Source organism: Zonotrichia albicollis, chromosome 17 (genome assembly GCF_047830755.1).
Source record: "Zonotrichia albicollis isolate bZonAlb1 chromosome 17, bZonAlb1.hap1, whole genome shotgun sequence".
Taxonomy (NCBI): domain Eukaryota; kingdom Metazoa; phylum Chordata; class Aves; order Passeriformes; family Passerellidae; genus Zonotrichia; species Zonotrichia albicollis.
In genome coordinates, this window is record NC_133835.1 from 11,366,018 (window position 1) to 11,388,053 (window position 22,036).

Consider the following 22,036-nt stretch of genomic DNA (forward strand, 5'->3'; position numbering starts at 1 on the left):
AGGTGGAGGGGCTGGATGCCCTGATGCAGCAGTCAGGGGTGACCAATGTGTTAGCATAAATTCCTGAATGCTGGAATTGCGCTAAAGCACAAAGATCTGGAGCTGCAGGAGTGAAATCATCACCCAACTGATTTGCACCAAGAGCTCAGTGCAGCAGAAATGGATCACTTTGGGATGTGTGAGGAACCTGCATCACCTCAGCCATAATCCAAATAACAGAGGGGGAGCCCCACACTCCTGCCTTTAATGGACACAAATTACTGCAGGAGCACCCAAGATCTCCAAAAACCTCACTGATGTTTGTGCACCTGCAGCCAGATGACCCCTTGCTGGCTCATTGTGAGTATAAGAGCCACAAACAGTGACTGAGCTGGGGTGGACATTTGGGGAACAAAAATGAAAATAATAATAATAATAATAATAATAATAATAGTAAAGCAAGTGAGACTATTCAAAAGGGGGACTTTATTTTTATTACACTGGAGCCAGGCGTCAGTGCGCCAGTTCAGCTTTGATACACAATAAATCAGCAAACCTGTCACTCAGTTTGGAAACCAAGATTGCAGTGGCACTAAAAACACATTGAAAACATTTACTTTCTTCCCTTTTTTTTTTTTCCCTCTTTTGTTTTTGGTACAAAAATGGTACAAACAACAATACAAAATATTTGTGCTGTTGGCGGTTACAAAAAAAGGTTTTTGAACTGGGTCAACGGACGCAAACTTTTGCTTTTGTTTCAGTGTGAATACAGCAGAACAGCAGAAGTCTTCCTTGAGAACAACCACAGTCATGCGGGCTGCTACACAGCTTCTCCATCAGAAAGGAAACATGCAAAATCATCATTAAAATTAAAATTAAAAAAAAAAGTGCTCCAATTTTACATCTACATGTTGTTGTTGTTGTTTTTACCCCTATTAGGTTTGTAGCTTCAAGCACTAACTACATTATGTACACTGTGTGTGAACAGTTGCATGTGGGGTTGGTGTGGACTGGAAAGAACTTTTATTTTCCCCATGAAACCGAGTTAATTTGCATGGGAGACACCTACGTTGTCTGGCTGCTGTTTTAAACACTTGCATTCATCGTGGCACAGCGTTTCCCCCCCCCCAGTATTTTTTTTTCACACTTAAAATGAAGAGCTCCAAAAGACATCACAAATAAAAGACCTGTATTTTACCTTTAATATGTATTTTTTTTTTAGGTTAAACAAAATTGCAATCTTGGCATATTGTGTGGTACAGACGCTGCACTGACCATTACTGTTCTTCAATGCCTGAGCGTCCACCCTACGTGAAGCAGTCACAGCCACCTCTGAAACCCCACTTCTGAAGGCTGGATTTGGACCTGACTGTCCCTAAAAACCCACGGGAGCAAACTCCCCATCACCATTGTACAGCTGCCAATGCCATTGCCTGGTCTGGCAAAAAAGGGGGGAAATGGAAAACACAAAACTAGAAGCGAAACCATGACTAGAACGTGGGACACCTAGAACAGACGTGCCTATTTACTGTCATTAATGACCTGCTGAATCTCCTCCTTGCCTTGCAAAGCATTTCTGTGACTGATGCTGCTCCCAGTTTCATGTATGTGACAAACCGACCACCAGGGCTGTGGGCCATGCTCTGCCAGGGGTGGCTGTGGGTACCCAGTGACACTGGACCTGCACAGCCCTGCCCTGGGATGTGCAATCCTCATCCTTAGGAGGAGGGGAGGCCACCCTGTCTGGCCCCAGTGCCCTGGAACTCACTGTCCCCAACCCTTGGACAGCAGGGAGAGCTGTGGTGGTGTCCCCTGGCAGGGCTGTGGGGTAACAGGGTGGGACAGGGTGTTTCAGGGACAGGATACCCTCCACCTGCCTGAAAGCGAGTCCTTCCCCACTGCCTTGAAGGGTACAAAGAGTGGGGATCACTTCAAACAGTTTAATGTTTTAGTTTAGATTAGTCAGGGAACAGGGACTCTGGTGTCAATGCATTAACCCCTCCTGTGGCCTCTCAGAATGAACAGCAACTGCAGGCTCAGCCAAGGGGTTCTTTGCCTCAGCACAGCTCCTTGTAAGTCACCATCACCTCCAGCTGCAACTGGTTGTCACTGTGTCACATCCACGAGGACCAGAGAGGGACAGAGTGATGACAAAGTCACCTTGTCAATGGGACCCCGTGGATTAATGTAAATTTTCTTAGCTGGGTTACAAACCACCAGTAACATCAGCAAGCAAAAAGGTTTGTAAAAATGTTCTGTTTTCATTGCTGGATGTGCCCCTTGCTTACCTTTCATGGGTCCCACTGTGAGAAAAGTGGCCTGAGGCTGCTGCTGCTGCTTGTGGGGCAGTAAATCTCAGAGAGGGAGTATACAGGGAGGAGAAAGGGGAAGAGGAAAAGGGGGAAGAGGAAAAGAAGGAAGAGGTCCTGCAGAGGGAGACTGAACAGAACTGGGTCAAAACACAATAATCTGGTTGGTTTGATTTATAGGCTCGTGGTATTGGAACGGCTGGATTGCAAATGCTGCAGAAAAAAAAAAATCTGCTGATTTAAAAAAAAAATCACCAATGGAAACAGGTTGGTTTATTTTTAATCACTCGTCGTTTGACTTAGGTTGCATAAATTCTTGAAAACCTGAAATGTTTAGACAAGCTGAAGTCAGACAACATCCCCTTCATGGCTCCTTTCACTGCTGGGGAGAGTGTGCACTGCTGATGGCCTGGAGCTGCCATCCCACATCCCTGGCAGCCCTTCCCTACCTGAAACCCCTCATCCCAGCCAAAACCACAGCAGATGTTAAGCACCAAGCGCTCTGGAGCAGGGACTGAGCTGCTCTCCCAGGTAAGCAGTGCCAGGTGGATGGCAGGGCACAGCTCACAGCAGAGACCTGGCTTTGCAGGATCCACACGAGCGTTCCAGGAGCTGGCAGGCAGTGGCACAACCCAAGGGATGGAGAACCATCAGCATCACCTGGCCCTCCAGCTGAGTCCTCCTCCCGTGTCGTGATGAGGCTCCGGCGACGGACACCAGCAGCAGGAAACACCAAGAGCATTTTTATTATTCACTGTGCCTGTGCCCAGGCAGCTTCTGCAGAGGTGCAAAGCCCTGGTGGTGAAATTTTCCAGCCTGTGGCTTTTCCAAAAGAAACAGGGAAGAACCAAGAGTGCCATGGGTAAGGAAGAGAGGCTGCAGCGCCATGCAGCCTCTGTGCCAGGGAACAGGGGCTGTGAGGTTTGCCAAGAGGAGGGGGACAGCACATGGCAGAAGCAAACCAAGACTTTCATGGTGGTCACACAAGATGACTGAGTTCACAGCAATGGAATGGGAATCTGGAAGAGTGTCAGGTGCTGCAGCCCATGCCTGCCCGTGGTGTGACATCCTCACCTTGCTGCTGCCATCAGCGCCGTCCCTCTCCTCTCAGGTCCACACTATTGCCTCCTGGTCTCCTCAAGAACCTTGGGTGAGAGTGAGTTTGCTCTCTGAGCCGTGAAAGACAAACTGACCCATTGACTGGCCGACCAAGACAAAAAGAAAGATGTCACCCTTGGTAGTTGATAACATCCTGGTAATGCTGAAGTCCCCTCGGGCAGACTTTTACCATATTCCACTTCATACAAGACACATTTCAAATGCTCATTAATTTACAGAAATTGCATTTTATAGAAAATATGATACAATGAAATATAAAATGCACTAGGAGCATTTCAAAAATCTATAGAGACGATCTTGCAGCCCAGTTTACCCTCTGAAAGGCGCCCACTCATCACCCCAAGCTCTCGTCCTCTCATTCTCGCTCTCATGTGCACGCGCTCGCTCCCCCCGCCTCCCCCCCTTTAACTCTTAGCATTCAACTTGAGAATCAATAGAGATATCAAAAAAAGCGTGATTATCCCCTGGATAATCACCTTCCAATACTGTGCACATTCTTGGATTTAAAGGAAAATATATCTAAGCACTTTTACAAGTTTTAGCGAACCCACTGCAAAATCGTCTGCAGAATATAAAACACAGGTAATCCAAGATTTCATAGCACATTAATTAAGTGGCTCATAATCCATTAAATGTGGTTTATATTACACATCCATGCAGTCTAAATCATTTTACAAACATTAGACATAAACCCACTAGTCCAAATCAGTAAAGGAAAAATGTAATAAAAAAAGCTAATAACTATTTGTTATTGGTTAAACTGACCCTACATATAAACTAGGTAGTTTGCTACCATTTATAATACTGATGTTGAATTATGCCTGGATGCTGCGAAACCTCTTGCTTACTTGGCAATGCTTGAGCATATTAACCACAAGATACTTAACAGGCCCTCGTTGCACTTCTTCTCCAAAAAAACACATTTACTACAGATAGCAGCGCCTACCCATCGAATAGAAAGGACACACATTAGCTGAGTTACACGATGTTGTTGAGCTTTGGCTACTAATGCTCCAAGGCATTAATGTGGAACGAGACTGACTCCAAACTCAGGGATGGGAGCAGTGTGGGTAAGCTGTCCCTGTCCTTGGCACTGCCTCGGCCGCGAGCGCAAACCCTGCCTCAGCCCAGGAGAGCAGCACCAGTGCTGGGCATCCTCAGGGATGGGGGACACCACCACCATCATCACCATCACCATCACCTCCTCCTCCTCCTCACCCCGCCGGCGTGTCCGTGGGAGCCAAAACACGGCGATAGCAGAAAAACAAACAGATGGGCCTTTGGTCATGTCACCGTTTACTTCGGAGGGTTTAGGCAAGGGCTGTCGGAGATTTCTGTTGCAATAACCAAAGGCTTTATCAATGCTATAGTTCTATGCAGCTACATTGAGTGTGACCAGGGGCCAGCAGAGCCCTCTGGTCAGTATTTTGCATCTGATAACACTGAATTATATACAACATGATGACTAGTTCACCACCTGCTGAGGCTTAAAGATGGCTGTTAAGATTTTGACTCAAAACATCTCCCCCCCCTCCCCACCCCCCCCATCTTCTTCCACCCCAGAATGAGTCACCCCCTTAAAAAAAACCAACAAAATGAAACAAAACAAAAAAAGGCAAAAAAGAAACAATCTCCACAGTTCCTTTTTGTTAACTCCTTCCCAGCTAGAACTGGCTTAGGGTCACAGGGAGTGCTGCCCAGGATGGTTGTATGTTTGTTTTCATCACTCCTGAGATTGAAGGGAATCTGACACATGCACCAAAAGGCACTTTCAAATATATATATATATATATATATTTTAAAAACAGTGCTTCTGTTCTAAGAAATTCAAGTTAAGACAGAGTGCCTTTCACTCTCTTTAGTCATAAAGCAGGTAAACGAGCAATATCCCAGCTGACATTAAAAAAACAAAAAAAAACCCAAAAAGAAACCTGCAGCAGAGACAAGTGTTCATGCGAGACAGCTCAATATTCTAGGAAAAAAAAATACAACAGAAAAAAATGAAAAAAAAAAAAAGAAACCTCCTATATCACCACTAAAAATAACAATACAGTCAGCAGGGGATATTAATTAAAAAAGCTGCCACATCTGTACAGTTCTTGCTCCTGCATCGGCTCTTTTCGTTAACGTTGTCTGTGGGTTCGTTGGTTTTTTTTTGTTTCTTAATTTTTTTTCCTCCTTCTTTTTTTTTTTTTTTTAAATTTTTTTTTTGTTTTGTAACAAGATGAGGTCAGTTTAATCTTCCTCTCCTCCCCCGTACATGTCAGCCAGTTTCTTGAAGCGGGGCCCCCAGTCGTTCAGGTAGTCGTAGTCCTGGTCCCCGGAGCTGGAGGAGTTGAGGGAGCTGACGGAGCCGGCCGTGGAGCCACTGCCCTCGTAGTCAAACACCAGCAGGGAATCGTAGGGGGGGGCTGTGGGGTCGTTGTCTGCTGCACGCAGGCCCTGGGGGGGTGAACGCATGGATTAATGCCCACCGTGGGGTCTGAGGGATGGGGGGATGTTTGGGATCCCCGCAGCGAAGCTAAAAGGGAAAAATTACTGTCCTGGGGCTTCCTGAGTGCAACTCCAGGTAGAGACCTCTCAGCTGCCCCCACCACAAAACCCAGTAGCCCCAAGTCTCCCTAAAATGACTCATTATTTCCAATTGTTTATTTCCAATTATCCATTCTGGCTCTAAAAATCTTTGTCCTGCCAGTGTGCCCTTGCTGGGGCTGCCTGTTGCGATTTCCATCTTAGCCAATACACCAAAAACCAGCACCCTTCCTCCCCCACCAATATTTAAATTCTGGTGTTTTTCATTACTTTAGGAAAACAAAATATAAAAAAAAAACCACTCCTGGCAAAATTGTGCAATTAGGACAGACGTGGGGTGTGGAATCTTGGGCAGAGGGCTGGGGAGCACTGCTGCTCCTGTGCAGCGTAGGCAGCAGCGTAGGCAGGCCATGGAAATGGCCTCGGGATATGGAGAAAAAGAATTGCTTTGCTGCAGAGCCCAGCGTCAGGAAAAGCCTCATGGAACAGCCCTGCAATAAAGCAAATGTTCCACATTCCCACCTTCAGAGGCCCTGACCTCAGCGTGGGGAGATGGAACCGGTTTCAGCAACAGGGGCGTGTGAGGAGAGCGAGTCTTCATGGATGTGTGTAAATGTGAGAGAAGGATGGGCAAAGGGACAAAGGAAGAAGGGATTTTAATGATGAAAATGAGAAAAGCACAGCAGGAAATGCATGTAATAATAGAATTAAATGGCTGTAACATTTATTTTTCTGGCTTAGGAAATGGATGGTGTGCTTTGTCTCGGAGGAAATAATGCATTGATTGGTTTGTAACCACTCAATCACTCAAAACTAAAAATGAGATAAGAAATACAAACTGGATAGATATTTGTACAGGCAGATAAAGGAGAAGTAATCTAAGATAAAATAAAGAAACTCTCTCTGATCTGAGTCTCTCTGTGCTGTGAACTCTTTGAGGCTTTACACCAAACAGCTTACGAGGAAGGCACAGACTGCTGAAATAATTACAAGTCCAGGAGCCACAAATGGCTCATTCTCCCTGGGTTCTGAAAAGCATGGTGTTTATGACACCCACAAGACAGAAATCTTGGGCTTTTTGCTGGTTCAATGCCTTCATTAGGCCAAGCCCTGCATCCTTTGCTCGTACCAATCCTCAGATTTCTGGCCTGAGCAGCTGCACTGCTTGTCCCGTGCAATCAGGGAAACCTGACTTTAGCTGGCTGCTCAAGCTTTGAAGATGTGACACAGGACCCCCTACAGCACATACCTCGTTAATAAAATCACCAATATCCCCTGGATGTGGGATTACTGGTCTTATGGGATACTGTGGCTCAGCACCAATAGGTCTCTCATCCACCCTTCTGACTCCAGGTGTCTTGTTCAGCACGTGATCCATGGTCTCTGGCTGCTGGAGCTGGCTTAAATCGTAATCCTGTGACAAATGGGAAGGCACAGTGTGAAACCCAGAGCTTTTCCTTCAGATCACCTACTCACTCCATGTGCAAACAAGTCAAGGGCTCTAATTCTGTTTCAGCTGAAGTTTGATGGCAAATCTTATCCCTGGGTATGTAGCACTTCCATCTGAATTACAGATGAACCTGACCTCTGAGGAGCTCATAAAATTGACTTCCTAAGAGAGTATCTTATAAGTTAAATTAAGTATTTAAATACTTTCTGAATATTTCACACAGTGTCTAAATATTTGGGATGAAACCCTGGCTTTTGTTTGTGTGTGCACAGATGTACACATAACTTTTTTGATACAATAGACAATATAATGTAGAGACACAGAGTTAGTAGACATATTATTGCAATTACATTTCTACAGAAGTAAAAACATTAAAATGTGTATTGCATTTATGCATGTAGACCTTTCAAAGTAATTATGTTCTTTTTGCTTGTGAAAAATCCCAACAGAATACGTTTCCATCATGAAATGAGAACCAGGTAATATTTCATTAAAAATGTATTCATGTAGGTAATGGTGTTTTGCTGCTTATCCTTTTGCTGTTATTTTTAATGAATCCTTCCTAAAATATTTAAGCCCACTGTGTAGTTGCCTGAAACCAGATACTTCAGCTACTTGGAATGCTTAGAACAGTGCTTTGTTCTACCAGGAAAACTATCCTTGTGCTCAGATGGGGATGATTGAATCTCCAGGAGCAATATTTATAAGTAACCTGACAGCAACAGGAAAAAAAAGAAATGTTAATTGCAAGGATTTTTCTGTGGAATAAGAACTTTTCAAGGTTTAGGTAAACTCCTGCCTCAGAGTTTTCCATGGCAGCTCCCACTGGGCTCACCTGCTCGCCACCAGGACCTCCATGGCAGGATGTGCTGTGGTGGTTTTGGGGGATCCCTAAGCACTGACCTGGAACCATGCAGGCCAATTCAACGAGCAAAAATAAAGCCATTACACAATGTACAGCCACATAATCTGCATGAACATCATATCTGAGAGTGTCCTGGGCTTTTTACTCGTGTTTGGTAGGAGTAAAAAACTGGCGACTTCAACATGAGTGACCCAACTTTGCTATTTTAGCTGAGGAATGGGACAGGTAGCAGTGGAAAAGCACATCCCAGGAGTGCAGGCCAGGGAGGTTTTCATGAGTATCAGCACTGGTGTCTGTAGGAAGAGCCACTGGAGGAAAGCTGACGTGTTCAGGCAGCCTGTGGCTCAGGGCTCTGCCACCCAGCACAGCTTTGCCACTGCGCGCTGCGTCGCGAGAGAAAATCCCCAAATCTCTTTAGACGTTTCTCACAAACCATGTCCAGAAATTAAAAGAAAATTAAGGCACATTAGAGATGATTAAGTAAATGCAGGGAAAGCCCACAGAAGATCAAGCAAGCCACAGGGGTGGGCAAGGCTGTAGCTGCTGGCTGGTTTTACAAAGATCTCTGGTAAAACACACAATTTTAATGACTTAAGTAACAGAAATGTGGTTTGAACATGAGTGTCAATGCAGCGATTTATAGTTCGTCTCCAGGAAGGTGCCTAGGGGGTAGAAAAATCCTTATGGCACTGGCCTCCTGGCATTGTCCTGCTTGCACAGGAGGGTGTCCCACTAATATCCTGAATGTCCTGGACCTGCTGTCCTTCCACCACATGAGGGAAGCCAATAAAGCTGCCTGGTCGTAAATAAAAGAACACAACCCTTTGCATGTATTTTACTAAAAATAATGTGGTTTCTGCGTTTTTTGAGAGTACAGATTGCCCAGCAGCTCCTTGGCCACAGCTCAGGGTCTCTCCTCACCTGATCCTCCTCTCCACCTCCCTCCTCATCATACTTGAGGATGTTGTCCCTGACGTCGTCCTCGGGGTCGATGAGCAGCTGCTTGGTGTGCCGCTCCTTCTCCCGCCGCTTCATCCACACCACGAACAGCAGGACCATGGCTGCAAGGGGACAGGCTGGGTCAGCTGGCACCTCCTGCAGCACCAGGCCAGGCTCAGGGTGTCCCACCTCCTCACCTACCCCCGCCCACTGCAGAGAACCCCACTGGCTGCTGGCAGGAGGAATAAAATGTTAACCTATTGTGTGGTCTGGTTTTTAAACGAGAGATCAGTGAGAGCTGTAAATACTGTGACAGATTCTCACTACAAACATTTCTTTAAGATCCATCATCAATGCTGACTGAGCTGATATTAATCAGGAGTAAGACACACAATCAAAGGAGAAGAAACCAGAAAGTGTGAAAACTGCAGCTCTCTGAAAATATTTGATCTGAATCCTGAGGTTTCAGGATTAGATTTCCACCTTTATTTTATTCAGGGATATAAAGATGGAGGGAAGAGAGCTGCAGAGAAGGAAACAGGTGCAGATACCAAACATTTGTGCACAAGGGGATTTTCCAGCAGCGTGGCACAGGTTCAGCCCGTTCAGGTCATGAGCCCTGACTGTGACAGTCTCTGCTGTTTTCTGCAGTTGGCCAGGCAAGACTGATCTGGGGAGGATGCACAACACTGAGTCCTGTAATCCAATTTGGCCTCCCTCATATTCCTCTTTGGTCCATGAGGGAGGCTCTTTAGACTTCTGAGATCAGATTAGCCAGGACATTAGCACATGCATTTGGCCATCGACTTGGAAAGCAAATCTCAGATCATCTGAAATCCTTTCAGAGAGCAGGGCTAGCTTTGCAGAACGAGGGAGAGCAATCTGGTAGCACACAGCCAAGCTCCTCAGGCATCAGCATTTGCATGCCAGGCTTGGCCACTCTCTCTCAGCACAGGAACAGCGGGAGATGAGCAGTTCTTGAATCATGAGAAATTCTTCCCTTCTAAAACAACTTTACCCACAGGGAACACTGGACCACTGCTCCACAACCTCAGCCTTCAAAGGGACACCCATGCCCCAGGGGCTGGCTGTGTGCTCCCTGTGAATTACTGCATGAATATCTGGGAACTCAAGTCTCCACTGACATAAGGCAGCCAGATCTTCTCTAAGAACGTGTTCATACGTTTGTTTTCATTCTTGTACTCAGTGGCTGCAAATAAAGCCCTGAAGAATGAAAGTTCAGCCTGGGCGGGTGCTGCAGCCACACCTCCCACTGCCTGCTCTCCCCTCCATTCTCCAAGCAAGCCCCTCACTGAGCTGCAGTGGTGGCAATTTGCAGGAGGAGGGAGCAATGGATGGACAGTGGAGAAGGGAAGAAATGTCCCAGGTTCATTTCACCTCAGTCAACCCTCAACTGTGCCAAACCAACTCAGCCAACCAAGCAAACTCAGGCAGGACGTGAAACCCCAAAATTTGGGGTTTTTAGCTGAGACCAGACCCTGATAGGCTGTCCTGCAGGAGGATGAGGCTGGGAGGATCCAAATTCTTCCTCCCAGCACCAAAGTGTTTATACCCAAAAGGAATTCAGAAAAATGAGTGAAGAGGATGGGACAGCTAATTACTGCCATTGAGTGCCAACTGGCACATCCCTGCCTGCCAGCTAACAGAATTGTTTTCAGATAGTTCAGCATTTCTTTAATGCTTATCCCAGATCTATTCAAGAAAGAAAAAAAGAAAAGGAAAGAAAATGTAACTCTCATCTGTAATATAAAACCTCAGCTATTTAGCAGACTATTGAAGTCCTTTTTTCATTGTTCCTTTTCAAGTCTCTCACAACAAGATACCTGACTGGTCCACAAAGACAATATTATAATGGTTACTGGGGTTTATCTTTTTATTTCCTCTTTTTTTTTTTAAATGATACTTTTTCATGCACTTGTGGAAAAAATGGTGCCATTAATGCCTTTACAGCTACCTTGGAAAAAAAAAACACCTTCAAAGTGTCAATGGTGGATGTAGTGCACTCTCCTTCCTTTTATTCACTCTGCAGAATGGGAAGTGTTATTACTGCTGTTAGAACCATTTTTGCTCTGCATGTAGTTTTCCTTGAAATCTATTGTCTTCACCCTTCACAATTTTTTACTGCATTGCTCTTCTAAATGTGTTATTTGTGCAGCTAATACATCAGGTAGCAAGAAGAAGAAAAAAACCCCTTTGAGCAAAGGTAAAGGCATAAACTTCCTTCACAGGAGCAATCTTGGATCTGTCCCCTTGTTTCTTCTTCCTTTTAAAGTCATCCAACTTTGACCTGCTGACTCTAAAATGGACAAATAGCACAAGAAAATCCCTCTTCTGCCTTTTTCTAGGCTATTGTTTAGAGGTCATGATATGAAACAGACAGAAAGGAGGCAAAACACTGGAAGGATGTAACTGTAAAACTGCTCATTGCAAATTACATTTTTCATCACTGATACAGTGCTTTGCAGCTCTCCAAGATAAAAAAAAAAAGTCAATTAGAATTACAATGAATGTAAAAATAAGCTTTTGTAATAAAACCCGTAATTTAAAATGGGATAATGTATCTGAAAATGGAAAGAGGAATCTCTTAAATCAAATGTCCTTCAGCTGAAGTTAATTTCAGTCAATAGGATTTTCAACCGTTTTAAATTGTGTTTTAGCACTGGATTTATACAAGAGCAGCAAAAAGAAGACCTGTGTTTAATCACCTCTGGGTGAGCTCAAACTTTGAGCCCAGGGGCAGCAGCAAACCTGCACAGCAAAAGGTGAGGCTGATGAACACCTTCATCTTCATCGGGGTGTGCGACAATGGTGCCCCAACAAGCACCCAGGCTGAAGGGAGCAGCCAAAGCTGGGAATGGGGGCAGGAACAGGAGCAGCCAAAGCTGGGAATGGGGGCAGGAACTGGGCACCATGTCTGGGCACAGGGATGGATGTTCCATCAGCTCAGCTGGGCTGGGCGAGGAGCAGGGTCTGCACAAACACCCAGCCCCTTCCTCACCCTCTGCTGATCCAGCAGATCAATCGCACACCAATGCACTCCCAGCACCAGCCCAGGATGTGGATGAAGCCCAGGGTGACCCATTCTCCTGCTGTACCCTGTCATGGCCCCATGAGGTGACACTCGGAGCATACGTTGCTCTGTCTGTGCTCTGTTAAAACACACTGAGGGTAAATATTAAATGTGACTTAGCACCATAACTCCCATTAGCTTTAATGAGAGTCCCATGGATTCATCCTGTGTTTCTTGATTAATATTTACCTCATTGTTCATTTCAGCGCTTGTTTTTATCTATTCCTACTGTGCCAACTCCTGCTTGAAGTTATAATGATATAATTTTTACTTTTTAGATGTGCACACATGGTTATTGGTAATGCTCATGGAAGCTTGGGACTCCTGGGCAAAAGGGATAATTTTGCCTCAAGGAAAGGGATGGCCAGTCCTCTGTGATGTATCCTCCATAATTTCTGACAAACTGAGAATCCTTCCTTTAAAAACACTCAAAATCTCCCTAGTCCGAGGTAATTTTAAAAGCAATGGGAATAACTACCATTCTTCTTTTCCTTGGAACAACCAGAAAAACACAGTTATGCACTGGCTCTGCAAGGGCCTAGGCAGACTCTCATAACCAGTGCATCTGGTACTGGGAACCAGTATATCCACAGCCAGACAGACACGAGAGCTGTGGGAGAATCTGACAGAGAAATTTGGAAGGAGCCTTCAACCTTTTCCTGCAAAATGTGGATGATCCTATCACACTCACTACTTACAAGTTGTTGTCAGGTGTAATAATGTTTGCAAAGCTACTGGAAGTCTTAGAAAGACAGGTCTGACACAGGCAGAGCTCATTTTGCTGATGCTGCAGTGAAGGAGGTTTGAATGCAGATGTGTGAACCACCTCCCCAGCCCAAGCTCAGGGACCTGCCCTCTGCATGGAGCTTGAAAAATACAAGCCATAGGAAAGAACAACAGGGAAACATGAAGGAATGTAGATTTAGGGCAGATTTTGGAAGAAATTCCTTAGTGTGAGGGTGTGGCACGGGTTGCCCAGACAAGCTGTGGCTGTCCCATCCCTGGAAGTGTCCAAGGCCAGGTTGGACAGGGCTTGGAGCAACCTGGGATAGTGGAAGGTGTCCCTGCCTGTGACAGGAGGGTTGGAACGAGATGAAATTTAGGGTCCCTTCCAGCCCCCAGCAGTGTGTGCTTTCAGGCCAGGCCCTGTGGTACTCACTCAGCAGGATGATGATGCAGATCAGGATGGCAATGATGGCCCCCGTGCCCAGCCCCGCGGCAGCCACGGCGCCGATGGTGGTGCAGTCGCCGTTCTCGTCACACGGGCACACCTTCACCTTGATGACCGAGGTGTTGTACAAGGGGGGGTTTCCTGAGTCTGTCACGATGATGGGCACGTCGTACACTCCTGCTTCCAGGTACATGATCCGCAAACTGAGCTGGGCATAGTCCCCTGGAGACCGAGACAGACGGACAGACAGATGACAGGCACTGGTAGAGCCTTGCAGCCACACCTGTGCAGGCTTCTCTGCCAGAGCTCTCTTCTGAGCCCTGCAGAAGAGCTTAGCAACATCACACCTGGGCAGGACAGCTTCAGATCTCTGCCCCAACAGTTTGGCCAACAACCAGGCTGTGCTTTGCCAAGTTCTGTGGGCTCTCACTGCTGCACTCAGCTACCTGCATGCCATTTGCAAACCCACTTGCACGTGTTCAAAACGGCATCAAACAGGAACACATGGATATTGCTTCCTGAGGCTGGGCTGCCCCTGGCCACTTGTGCAGGTTCTGTACTCACTCACCCTTCCCCCTGAGGATTTTGGGAACTCACTGATGGCAGGCACAGGTAATCCCGTTGTGACTGAGCCCTCAGCCCTGAGCTGTTGTCCCTGGTCTCTGCCAGACCTCAGCGAGAGGGACCAGCATTGAAGCCAAAACCAGCCCAAAGCTCCATGATATTTTCCATCCTCTGCTGAAACTGCCAATAAGCAGAGCAATTAGGGCCATTTGTGGTTGCACGCTGCACTATAAAAATCCTTCACATACTGGTAATCTTCACACTTACCTAGCCCTCCTGGTTCCATGGTAAATTAAAAGGCTGCCTTTATGCAATTATGGTCAGAGAAATGAACATTGATCCTGATTGTGGCTTATGACAATTACACTGGAGGAACATAAGGAAGACTGATAATAGCTTTTTTCCCCTTGGCCATTATGGATGATTTATACTCTGTTCACTACTGATAACTGTTCATAATTATGAACTGCATTAAAAAAAGCCAAGTGCCAAGGCTCTTAGAGTTATACTGCAGGTCTGATACAAATCATTCCTGATTAACTATCTTGTCTATAATGTCAGCCATAATGTGCTTTAAAAAATACAAATCACATTTTAAAAAAGTGGGAAAGTTTTGAATTTGGAAGCCGCGCGTGGGGCTCATCAGCGAAGCGGAGCCCAGATGTGATGCAGACATCTCTTCATAAAAATCCTTTCTTTAGGATTTTCCTTCTGGGAAGCTGAGGCCCCAGAAAAAGAATGTAAACAATGGTTATCTGCTGCTGTGGAATGCTACAGGTGCACCTGTGATTGGTGGATGTGTATAATTAATGGCCAAACAAGGACTGAGCTCTCTCTGGGACAGAGTCGGAGACAGCTCCTTTGTTATTCATTCTTTTCTATTCTATGCCTAGCTAGCCTTCTGAGAACTTTCCTTCCATTTCTTTTTAGTACAGTTATAATGTAGTATAGATATCATAAAATAATAAATCAAGCGTTCTGACCACGGAATCAACATTCTCGTCTCTCTCTTCCCCTCAAAACCCTTGTGACCACGGTCACACGGATGAGCTCAGGACTGCGTGCCCCGTTTACCATTGAGCCTGGAGATGGTCCAGTTCTTCCTCACTGCAGAGGGCACGCTGGGCAGCTCGAAGACGAAGGGCCCCACGTTGGGGTCGATGTCGGCGTCGGCGGCCGTGATGTTGATGACGTTGAGGTTGGGCTTCTCGCAGATCTGCGCCTCCTTGGGCAGCAGCTCGGGCGCGTTGTCGTTGATGTCGATCAGGTAGATCTGCAGTGTGCCCGTGCCGCTGGCTGGGGGGATTCCTGCACGGGAAACACCGACCTGTATTGCCAGGAGGAGCTTGCCCAGGGACCACAGAGACCCCCTGGCTCTGAACTGAGGCTCATGTGGATAAACAGACTTTTCCCACCATCTCCCCTCTCCAGCCGCCTTGAGCTGCTGTAGCACAATGTCTGGGGCTGTAGGGTGACCATCAGTCCAGCAGGATGGGAGGAGGAAGCAGAGGGATTGGCAACACCACACACCAGCCCTCTTTCTGCCTTCCGGGCCAATAAACCAGGATTTTCACCTTCCCTCCCTGGACCTCATTAGGGACATACTGCACTTCCACGGTCCCTTGCTTTATGTGGTATAAAACTTCCCCAAGCCTCCTAATGTTGCTGTTTTTCACTCCTGCAGAACAGGAGGTTGAGTTCTGCAGATCTGTAGCCTGCAGCAATGCCCCTAGTCAAACTAAAACTGCAAGCAGGTGATGCCAAGCTGCTCCTGCAAATCTTGGTAATGGCTGTTTTAAAGAAGAAAAACCATTAGAAAGAGAGCTGACAAGACGAAGAAGAGGGCTTGGAGGGGAGAAAAACCTACATAGTGTAACTCATTGGTCAGCATTAACTGTAGCACTTGCTGGCCAGTTTTCAGCTTTGCAGACCATTACTCTGCTTCAAAGAAAGCCCAGCATTGTCCCATATCCAGCCCCAGCTTTAGTGGTGAGAGGTCCCTGCTCAAAGCCCACAGTATGAGCCACCACCAGACCTGCTGGGTCACTAACCCTCAGCAGCAGTGTTAGGCCCCACCACACAATTCCCCATCCTCTCCATGTCTGTCCCAACCAGCAGGGATGTCACAGCACAGCAGTCCTGGCCCTCCACCTCTTCCTGATGGAGACTCGCATTTGTCAGACTAATGACTACTCACACGAAGTAGTATCTGCCCTGGCAGGAGAGAACGGCCTTCCCAGAAATGGCACAGTGTTTTTCTTTTCTCTCCCCACACATTTATCTGGCAGCTCCCTCTGCCTGCATGGCTTCAGCAATTCTTTTTAAAGTTTGTGTTTCAGTCCTGGCCTTTCCTCCCAGTGCTAGATACAAAGCTACACAAACCACTTCCCCATCAGGCTTCTGCTTCCACAGACCTTCCTTCCCACATTCCTTTCTCCATGTCTCAAGGGAGCTTCAAAAACTCTGAAGGAGCCCTGGATATCCTTTTTTCGTGGTTCCCACATAAGCTCTTCAATCATGGACTCCTATCCTTTCATCCTGTAAGCATGGGGTAGGTCTCCCTCTAAAACAATGTCTTTTGATCAGCCTTGAAAGCTTCTGGAGAGGCAGACAGCTCACCAGGATACTGGGGCTGGACATGAAAACTGACTTTTGGGACCAAGCAAAGTGATTTTACTGCTTTCACATTACCCAGAGTATCTTCTGGGATAAAAGCACTGTAACCTCTGAGACAGACTGAACACAAACCCTCAGTCCTGAGAGGCACTAACTGGCACGTGGCTGAAATAACCTGCAATTGCTGCATGTACAAATGCACTTTTGTTGGGCCATTGAGTATTGTTGGGATCTGAGTCCTGGTATTTTTGTTTCTTTGTGTCCCTGAGTGCAATTCCAGGCCAGTTTTATGAGAAATGAAAAGTAAACAAAGTTTTAATGCCCATGTCCTACAAACTACAGAACATTTCAAATTATTTCAGCTGTCTTATATGGAGAGAGCAAGGACACAGAGCAGGTGCTGATGTGCAGTGAAGGATCCTTGGACTTTATCCTCAGGAGATAAAATAGCACCACTGACTCCAGTGCAGAAGCTGGTCTGATCCCTGAAATTAAGACTGAAATACTAATGATAAAAGGAAGAAGACTACAAAACTTCTGCATCTACATTTAACTGCTGAATTCACCATCACTGCCTTTTTCACAGGGCCAGTGTCTGCATTCCCACAGCAAGGTGTAAGCCAAGGTTTTCATGCTCAGCTCTTTGTTTCATGAAACCTGCTGGAATATGATACATTTAAGTTCTCAGCTTCCCTGGGAGATTGGCTGAAATTGGCTGAGGGGTTCAAACACTGCCAGGCTCCCCTCTTGTGTGGACACAGTGTGATCCAAGGGACTCTCACCTCAGAAACCAGGTTAAAGCCATGCTCTTGATTAGGATTCCCTTTTTGCCCTCCTTACACTGCAGCCAAGACTTTTCTTAAAGACAGCATCTCTACACTGGAGCCCAGGGAGAGAAAGAAAGCACGTCCAAGGAGTATTGGCTAAACTTCTTTATCATGTACTGAGAACAGCAAAAAGAACTTCAAGGAAAGAAGATGCTGCTGCTTCTTCAAGAAAGAGAGAAAAATCCCCAGCAAAACCCTTGACCCAAAGCTTTTCTTTGATGCTGGAGAACCTGGAACTTGGGAGCAATGTGGTAAGAGTCTATTAGCCTAGATGAAACTTCAGCTGTTATCCTAAGCACTCTAGACAGAATTTTAAATAAGGTGTTGCTTTATGTGCATTTTAATGGCAGCAATATACCAGTGATAGATTAATTTTTCAGAATAAAGAGATTTATCTAGGCCCTCACTTTCTGAGCTGCTGAATGATGGATGTGGAGGTGCTGATGCACTGCTGCATCAGCATCACAGCCAGGGAAAGGGGTTAACTCCACATCACATTGCACCAAGTGCTTGAATTTGCAAGGTCAGATGGTGAGGATTAGGTTGATAGGTTCAAACTCTACCCCTGCACCTGTGAACAGCCCTGGCCTCCTCATTTGACCTGTTTTGCCCTGTGGCTTTTGCAGATGAACACCACTTGACAAATTTGAGAATATTCTGAATTTCCCTGTCCTGGCTGCCTTCATGGAGGGAAGCTCAGGACGGGGCTGTGGGGTGAGTCCTACTATCCATGGCACAAAGAAGGGGCAAAATGCACTTCTTGGTTCAGCTCCTCTGCACTGAAACTCCTCCATGAGTTTCCCTCACCCCTGTCACCTGGGATGCAATGACTGGAGTGATGCACGGAGCCCCAGAGGGAGGAAGTTTTCATTAGCCCTGCAACCACCACCAAATCTGCTCATAACGACCAGGGCACCTCCAGCCCGAGGGATCTCACAAACACTGCCCTGGAAGCACCTGCAGAGTATGAGAAATATATTGAGGTGCTCACAGCCAAGCCCAGACTGAATTGTGCTGCTGAAGCAGGGCTCTGGTTTGAGAGCTCAGCACCCTGCAGTGGGAAATGAGGGTGGTGAGGGGGAGGAAGGCCTTCTCCTTGTCCTGGGAAACTCCTGAGCCTTTTCCAGATGGAGGAACTGAGAAATGAAATTCCAGCATGGCCACATTTGGGTGTGGTTAGTACAACTCATCAGTTCCTCCCAACCAGGATTAGGAAAAGCAGAGCAGCAGCACTGGGTGCCTGCCCTTGAGTGAGGCCAGTGCAGCTCTCAGTGCTGACTGGACCAAAAGCACTGAGTGATCTTCAATGAGAACAGCAAACAAGACTTTTCCAGGAGATCCGAGTGGCTTTGGTAACAAGCACAGCAGCACCCAGATGATCTGATGACGGCTGCACATTTCAGGCAGGCAGTGGCCAGAAGGAGCCCAGCTCCAGTGACAGACACACCTTTTGTGAAAGCCACCATGGGTTCAACAGATGGGCTTATTTTCAATACCCTCCTGCCATCCCATAAAATTATTCCTGGCTTCCTGATGGAAGGCTTCCTGAATGCTGTGATCAGTGCCTTTGGGAGGATTACCAGGACCTGTGTGCTCGGCAGCCCCTGGAGAGCACATCCCTCTGACACTTTTTTAAGTTCAGGCTACACCGCCACACTGAACTCCCCAAATCAATTTTCCATTTGTCCTCCCTTTCCCTTAATAACACTCCCCGTATACTGTGCACATTTAATTTACTCCAGCAATTTCCCGTCCCACTTTCACATTTTTTGACCATAAAAACCTGGGAAAAAGATAACTTATACTGACAACTCTGTCAGGGCATCATTTCTCTTAATGCATCACATTAGAGTCTTATTGAAGCATGAACAATGTGAAGCCTGGGCTCACCGTTGTCAGCCGCCAAGAATGTGGCCTCGTAGACATTATTCTTAATGTAGTCTGACTCTCGATCAAGGACAGCAGCAGTAGTGATCTGACCATTTGTGGCATTAATGTTCAGCCAGTTTGCAGGATCTGACAGCTTAGAGTATCTACAGAGAAAGGAAATAAATACATGGCAGTCTTTTCACTGACATATCCTTAATATTGCTTGAAATACGTTTTTTTTTCCTGGACTCCTGACCTGTGATTCAAAGGACCTTTGGATAACTGGTTTTGTTGACAAACACAATGCTAATTGAGTATCCGGTTTTTGACCTTTACAATTATTCAATTTTTCAATTACTTTAGTTTTAAAGGTTTTTCTTTCCACTAAGTGCCACTTACATGCCAGTTTCCTGCTGCTAGGAGAGGGCATTTCCTGAGGTCTCTGCAGCTGAGCACAAATGGGGTCTGCAAAGACCATTGCATCCATATGCCTGAATTAGAGGATGGATTCCTGCTTTCTCCTGCTCCCAACCCTGCCCTTCTGAAAACAGCTTTTTAAAGTCAAAGATATTCCTGTTTTCTCTCCACCACTAATAAACAGCAGTTTGGGAATACCACACTGTCAGAGTTACCTCTCAACTACTCAGTCAATTCACAGCTGTGTTCTGTTCATGTCCCATGCTGAGAATATGGGGGGTTTTTTGGGCAAATTTTTCCTCTGTTCTCCAGATCAGTGTGTTCAGTTCATCCTTGCTCGTCTTCTTGCTTTTCTGCCTCCCAGTTTTGTACTGTTTGAAGTGAGATGGACCATAACTATCCAACTGGAAGCTAATAAATGGCCAGACTATAAATTACTGAAATAAGCAAAGAGAAGCTGAGCTTATTTCATGGGTAACTCAGACCTGCTGATAGTTTTATATAATTTGTCATTAGATATGCAGGTGAGAACTTTACTGGCTTCTGGTGAATATCTCTTTCCAGAATTGGGCTGTTTGAAGCAGAAACTCAAAGGGAAACCTGAGCTGAGTCAATCCATGTGAAGAGAAAAGCAACACACAGCTGCACAAACTCCTGCCAAAGGAAAGAATTACATTTCATGGAGCTAGACTCTTTGGGATGTTTTCATTTCAATATCACTGCTGTGAGGCTCCTGCCCTTTCTCTGCTGAATGACCAGGGATCCAGTTTCAAAGCTGGCTTTGTGAATGTGTCTGTGGCTAATGAGGATAACCTGAGGTGTGACACTGCCCATGCCAAGCTGTGCATTACTGGAGATGCTCCTGCTTCCTCATCTTCTATTTGTAAAATCTCTATTTCATCAAAGACTATTTAGAGACTGAAATCTGTATGCAAGGCTCTAGCAGCTGGATCAGCTCTGCAAAGTGCTTGTCATGGATCTGTAGGTTTAGCCTTTTGGGTATCTTTTTTCCTAACTCACCAATGCCAACTGTGAAGTAAAAAATAAAATATCTTTTTTACATCTGACAAAGACAGGACCCCAAAACCACCCCACTGCTTCCTGCAGAGCCTGGGCATTGGCTGTCTTGATGCAAAGGGAGAGAGATTCCAAACACTGGGGTTTGGAAATGCTGGTGGATGCACAAAATGCATGTCCTGGAAGCCCTAGAAAGAAACAACCCAAGTAACTGGCTGCTCATACTCACAGGAAACTTTACAAGACCCTGCACATGCCCTGTGCAATGACAGCAACAGCAGGAACTCGTTTGGATTACAGATCACCCCTGTTCAGGTTAGAGGGAGTACTCAATCACAAATGAGTTGTTCTCTCCTCTGAATGCCAGCCTTGGTACAGACATCAGGGAAATAAAGACCCTTCAAAGGCCAATATTTCAAAAAGAACATAAGAAAAATGGGCTTGTTAGTTAGGATGGTCTCTTTCCTCCAAAGTCACAATCCCTGTCTAAAGACAACAAGATGAGGCAGTGAATAAACTACCATTTTCTAGACCCGACAGCTCTGTGCCAGGTGAAATATTTCAAACTCTTCCTGACACAAAATGTCACAACTGATGCAAGTTTAAGTGGCCTCAGCCGTGGTCATGTCGTATACTCAGGTTGCCAAAAATACCACAGCTCTTACAGACTGGGAGCAAAAAAGAAAACAATTTCTGTGGATGTAAAAGTATCCAAGATCAGGAAATGCATTTCCTCTCTGCACAGAGGGAGCTGAAATAGTTGTGAAAGTGTCACAAGGACTCATTCTCACCTACACTTTTCTGCCAATTATTTCCTGCTGGGGAGGTGTGTGAGCTGGGGTCCTGGACCCTGCATTCAGTCCCTGCTCTGCCCAGGTGGGACAGAACAGAGTGAGTGACACCCCCGGGTCACAGCACGAATTAAAAGTGATCTTAAGCTGCTTGGATGGAAATCTGACTTGTACAAGGTTAAAATTTTGCCAGCTGAATCCCATTCATAGGGAAAGCAGCTAAGGGAGGTTATGTTAGGCAGGTGCTCTGAAGAAAAAGGGAAGTTTGGAATAAATTGCACCTACTGGGAGCAGGCAGGGGGAACACTGGTGAGATACAGACCAAGTGCCAATGGCCTGTGAATGGGTGTTTGACTGCTCAGGCAACACTGAACAATTTGGCACTTTAGAAGCCTGCCCAGCAGCTGTTTGTAACCCCAGAACCCTTGTTCTGAACTAGTCACAGCTCCTCTTGCACTGTGCTTTTAAGCAAGGTTGAAC

The 22,036-nt window shown here is 46.1% G+C and overlaps 1 protein-coding gene across 1 annotated transcript in view; it reads right to left on the reverse strand.

Annotated features, from left to right (window-relative positions):
• Nucleotides 1–445: 445 nt before the first annotated feature.
• The window catches only part of CDH4 (cadherin 4), a 419,518-nt gene continuing 397,927 nt past the window's right edge, over nucleotides 446–22,036 (reverse strand). The window contains exons 11-16 of the mRNA XM_074553930.1: nucleotides 19,353–19,495; nucleotides 15,094–15,327; nucleotides 13,444–13,677; nucleotides 9,176–9,315; nucleotides 7,189–7,353; nucleotides 446–5,849 (exon numbers count right to left, since the gene is read on the reverse strand). Of these exons, the coding sequence (XP_074410031.1) occupies nucleotides 5,643–5,849; nucleotides 7,189–7,353; nucleotides 9,176–9,315; nucleotides 13,444–13,677; nucleotides 15,094–15,327; nucleotides 19,353–19,495 (1,123 nt within the window). The 3' untranslated portion in view covers nucleotides 446–5,642. The remainder of the gene's footprint in view (nucleotides 5,850–7,188; nucleotides 7,354–9,175; nucleotides 9,316–13,443; nucleotides 13,678–15,093; nucleotides 15,328–19,352; nucleotides 19,496–22,036) is intronic.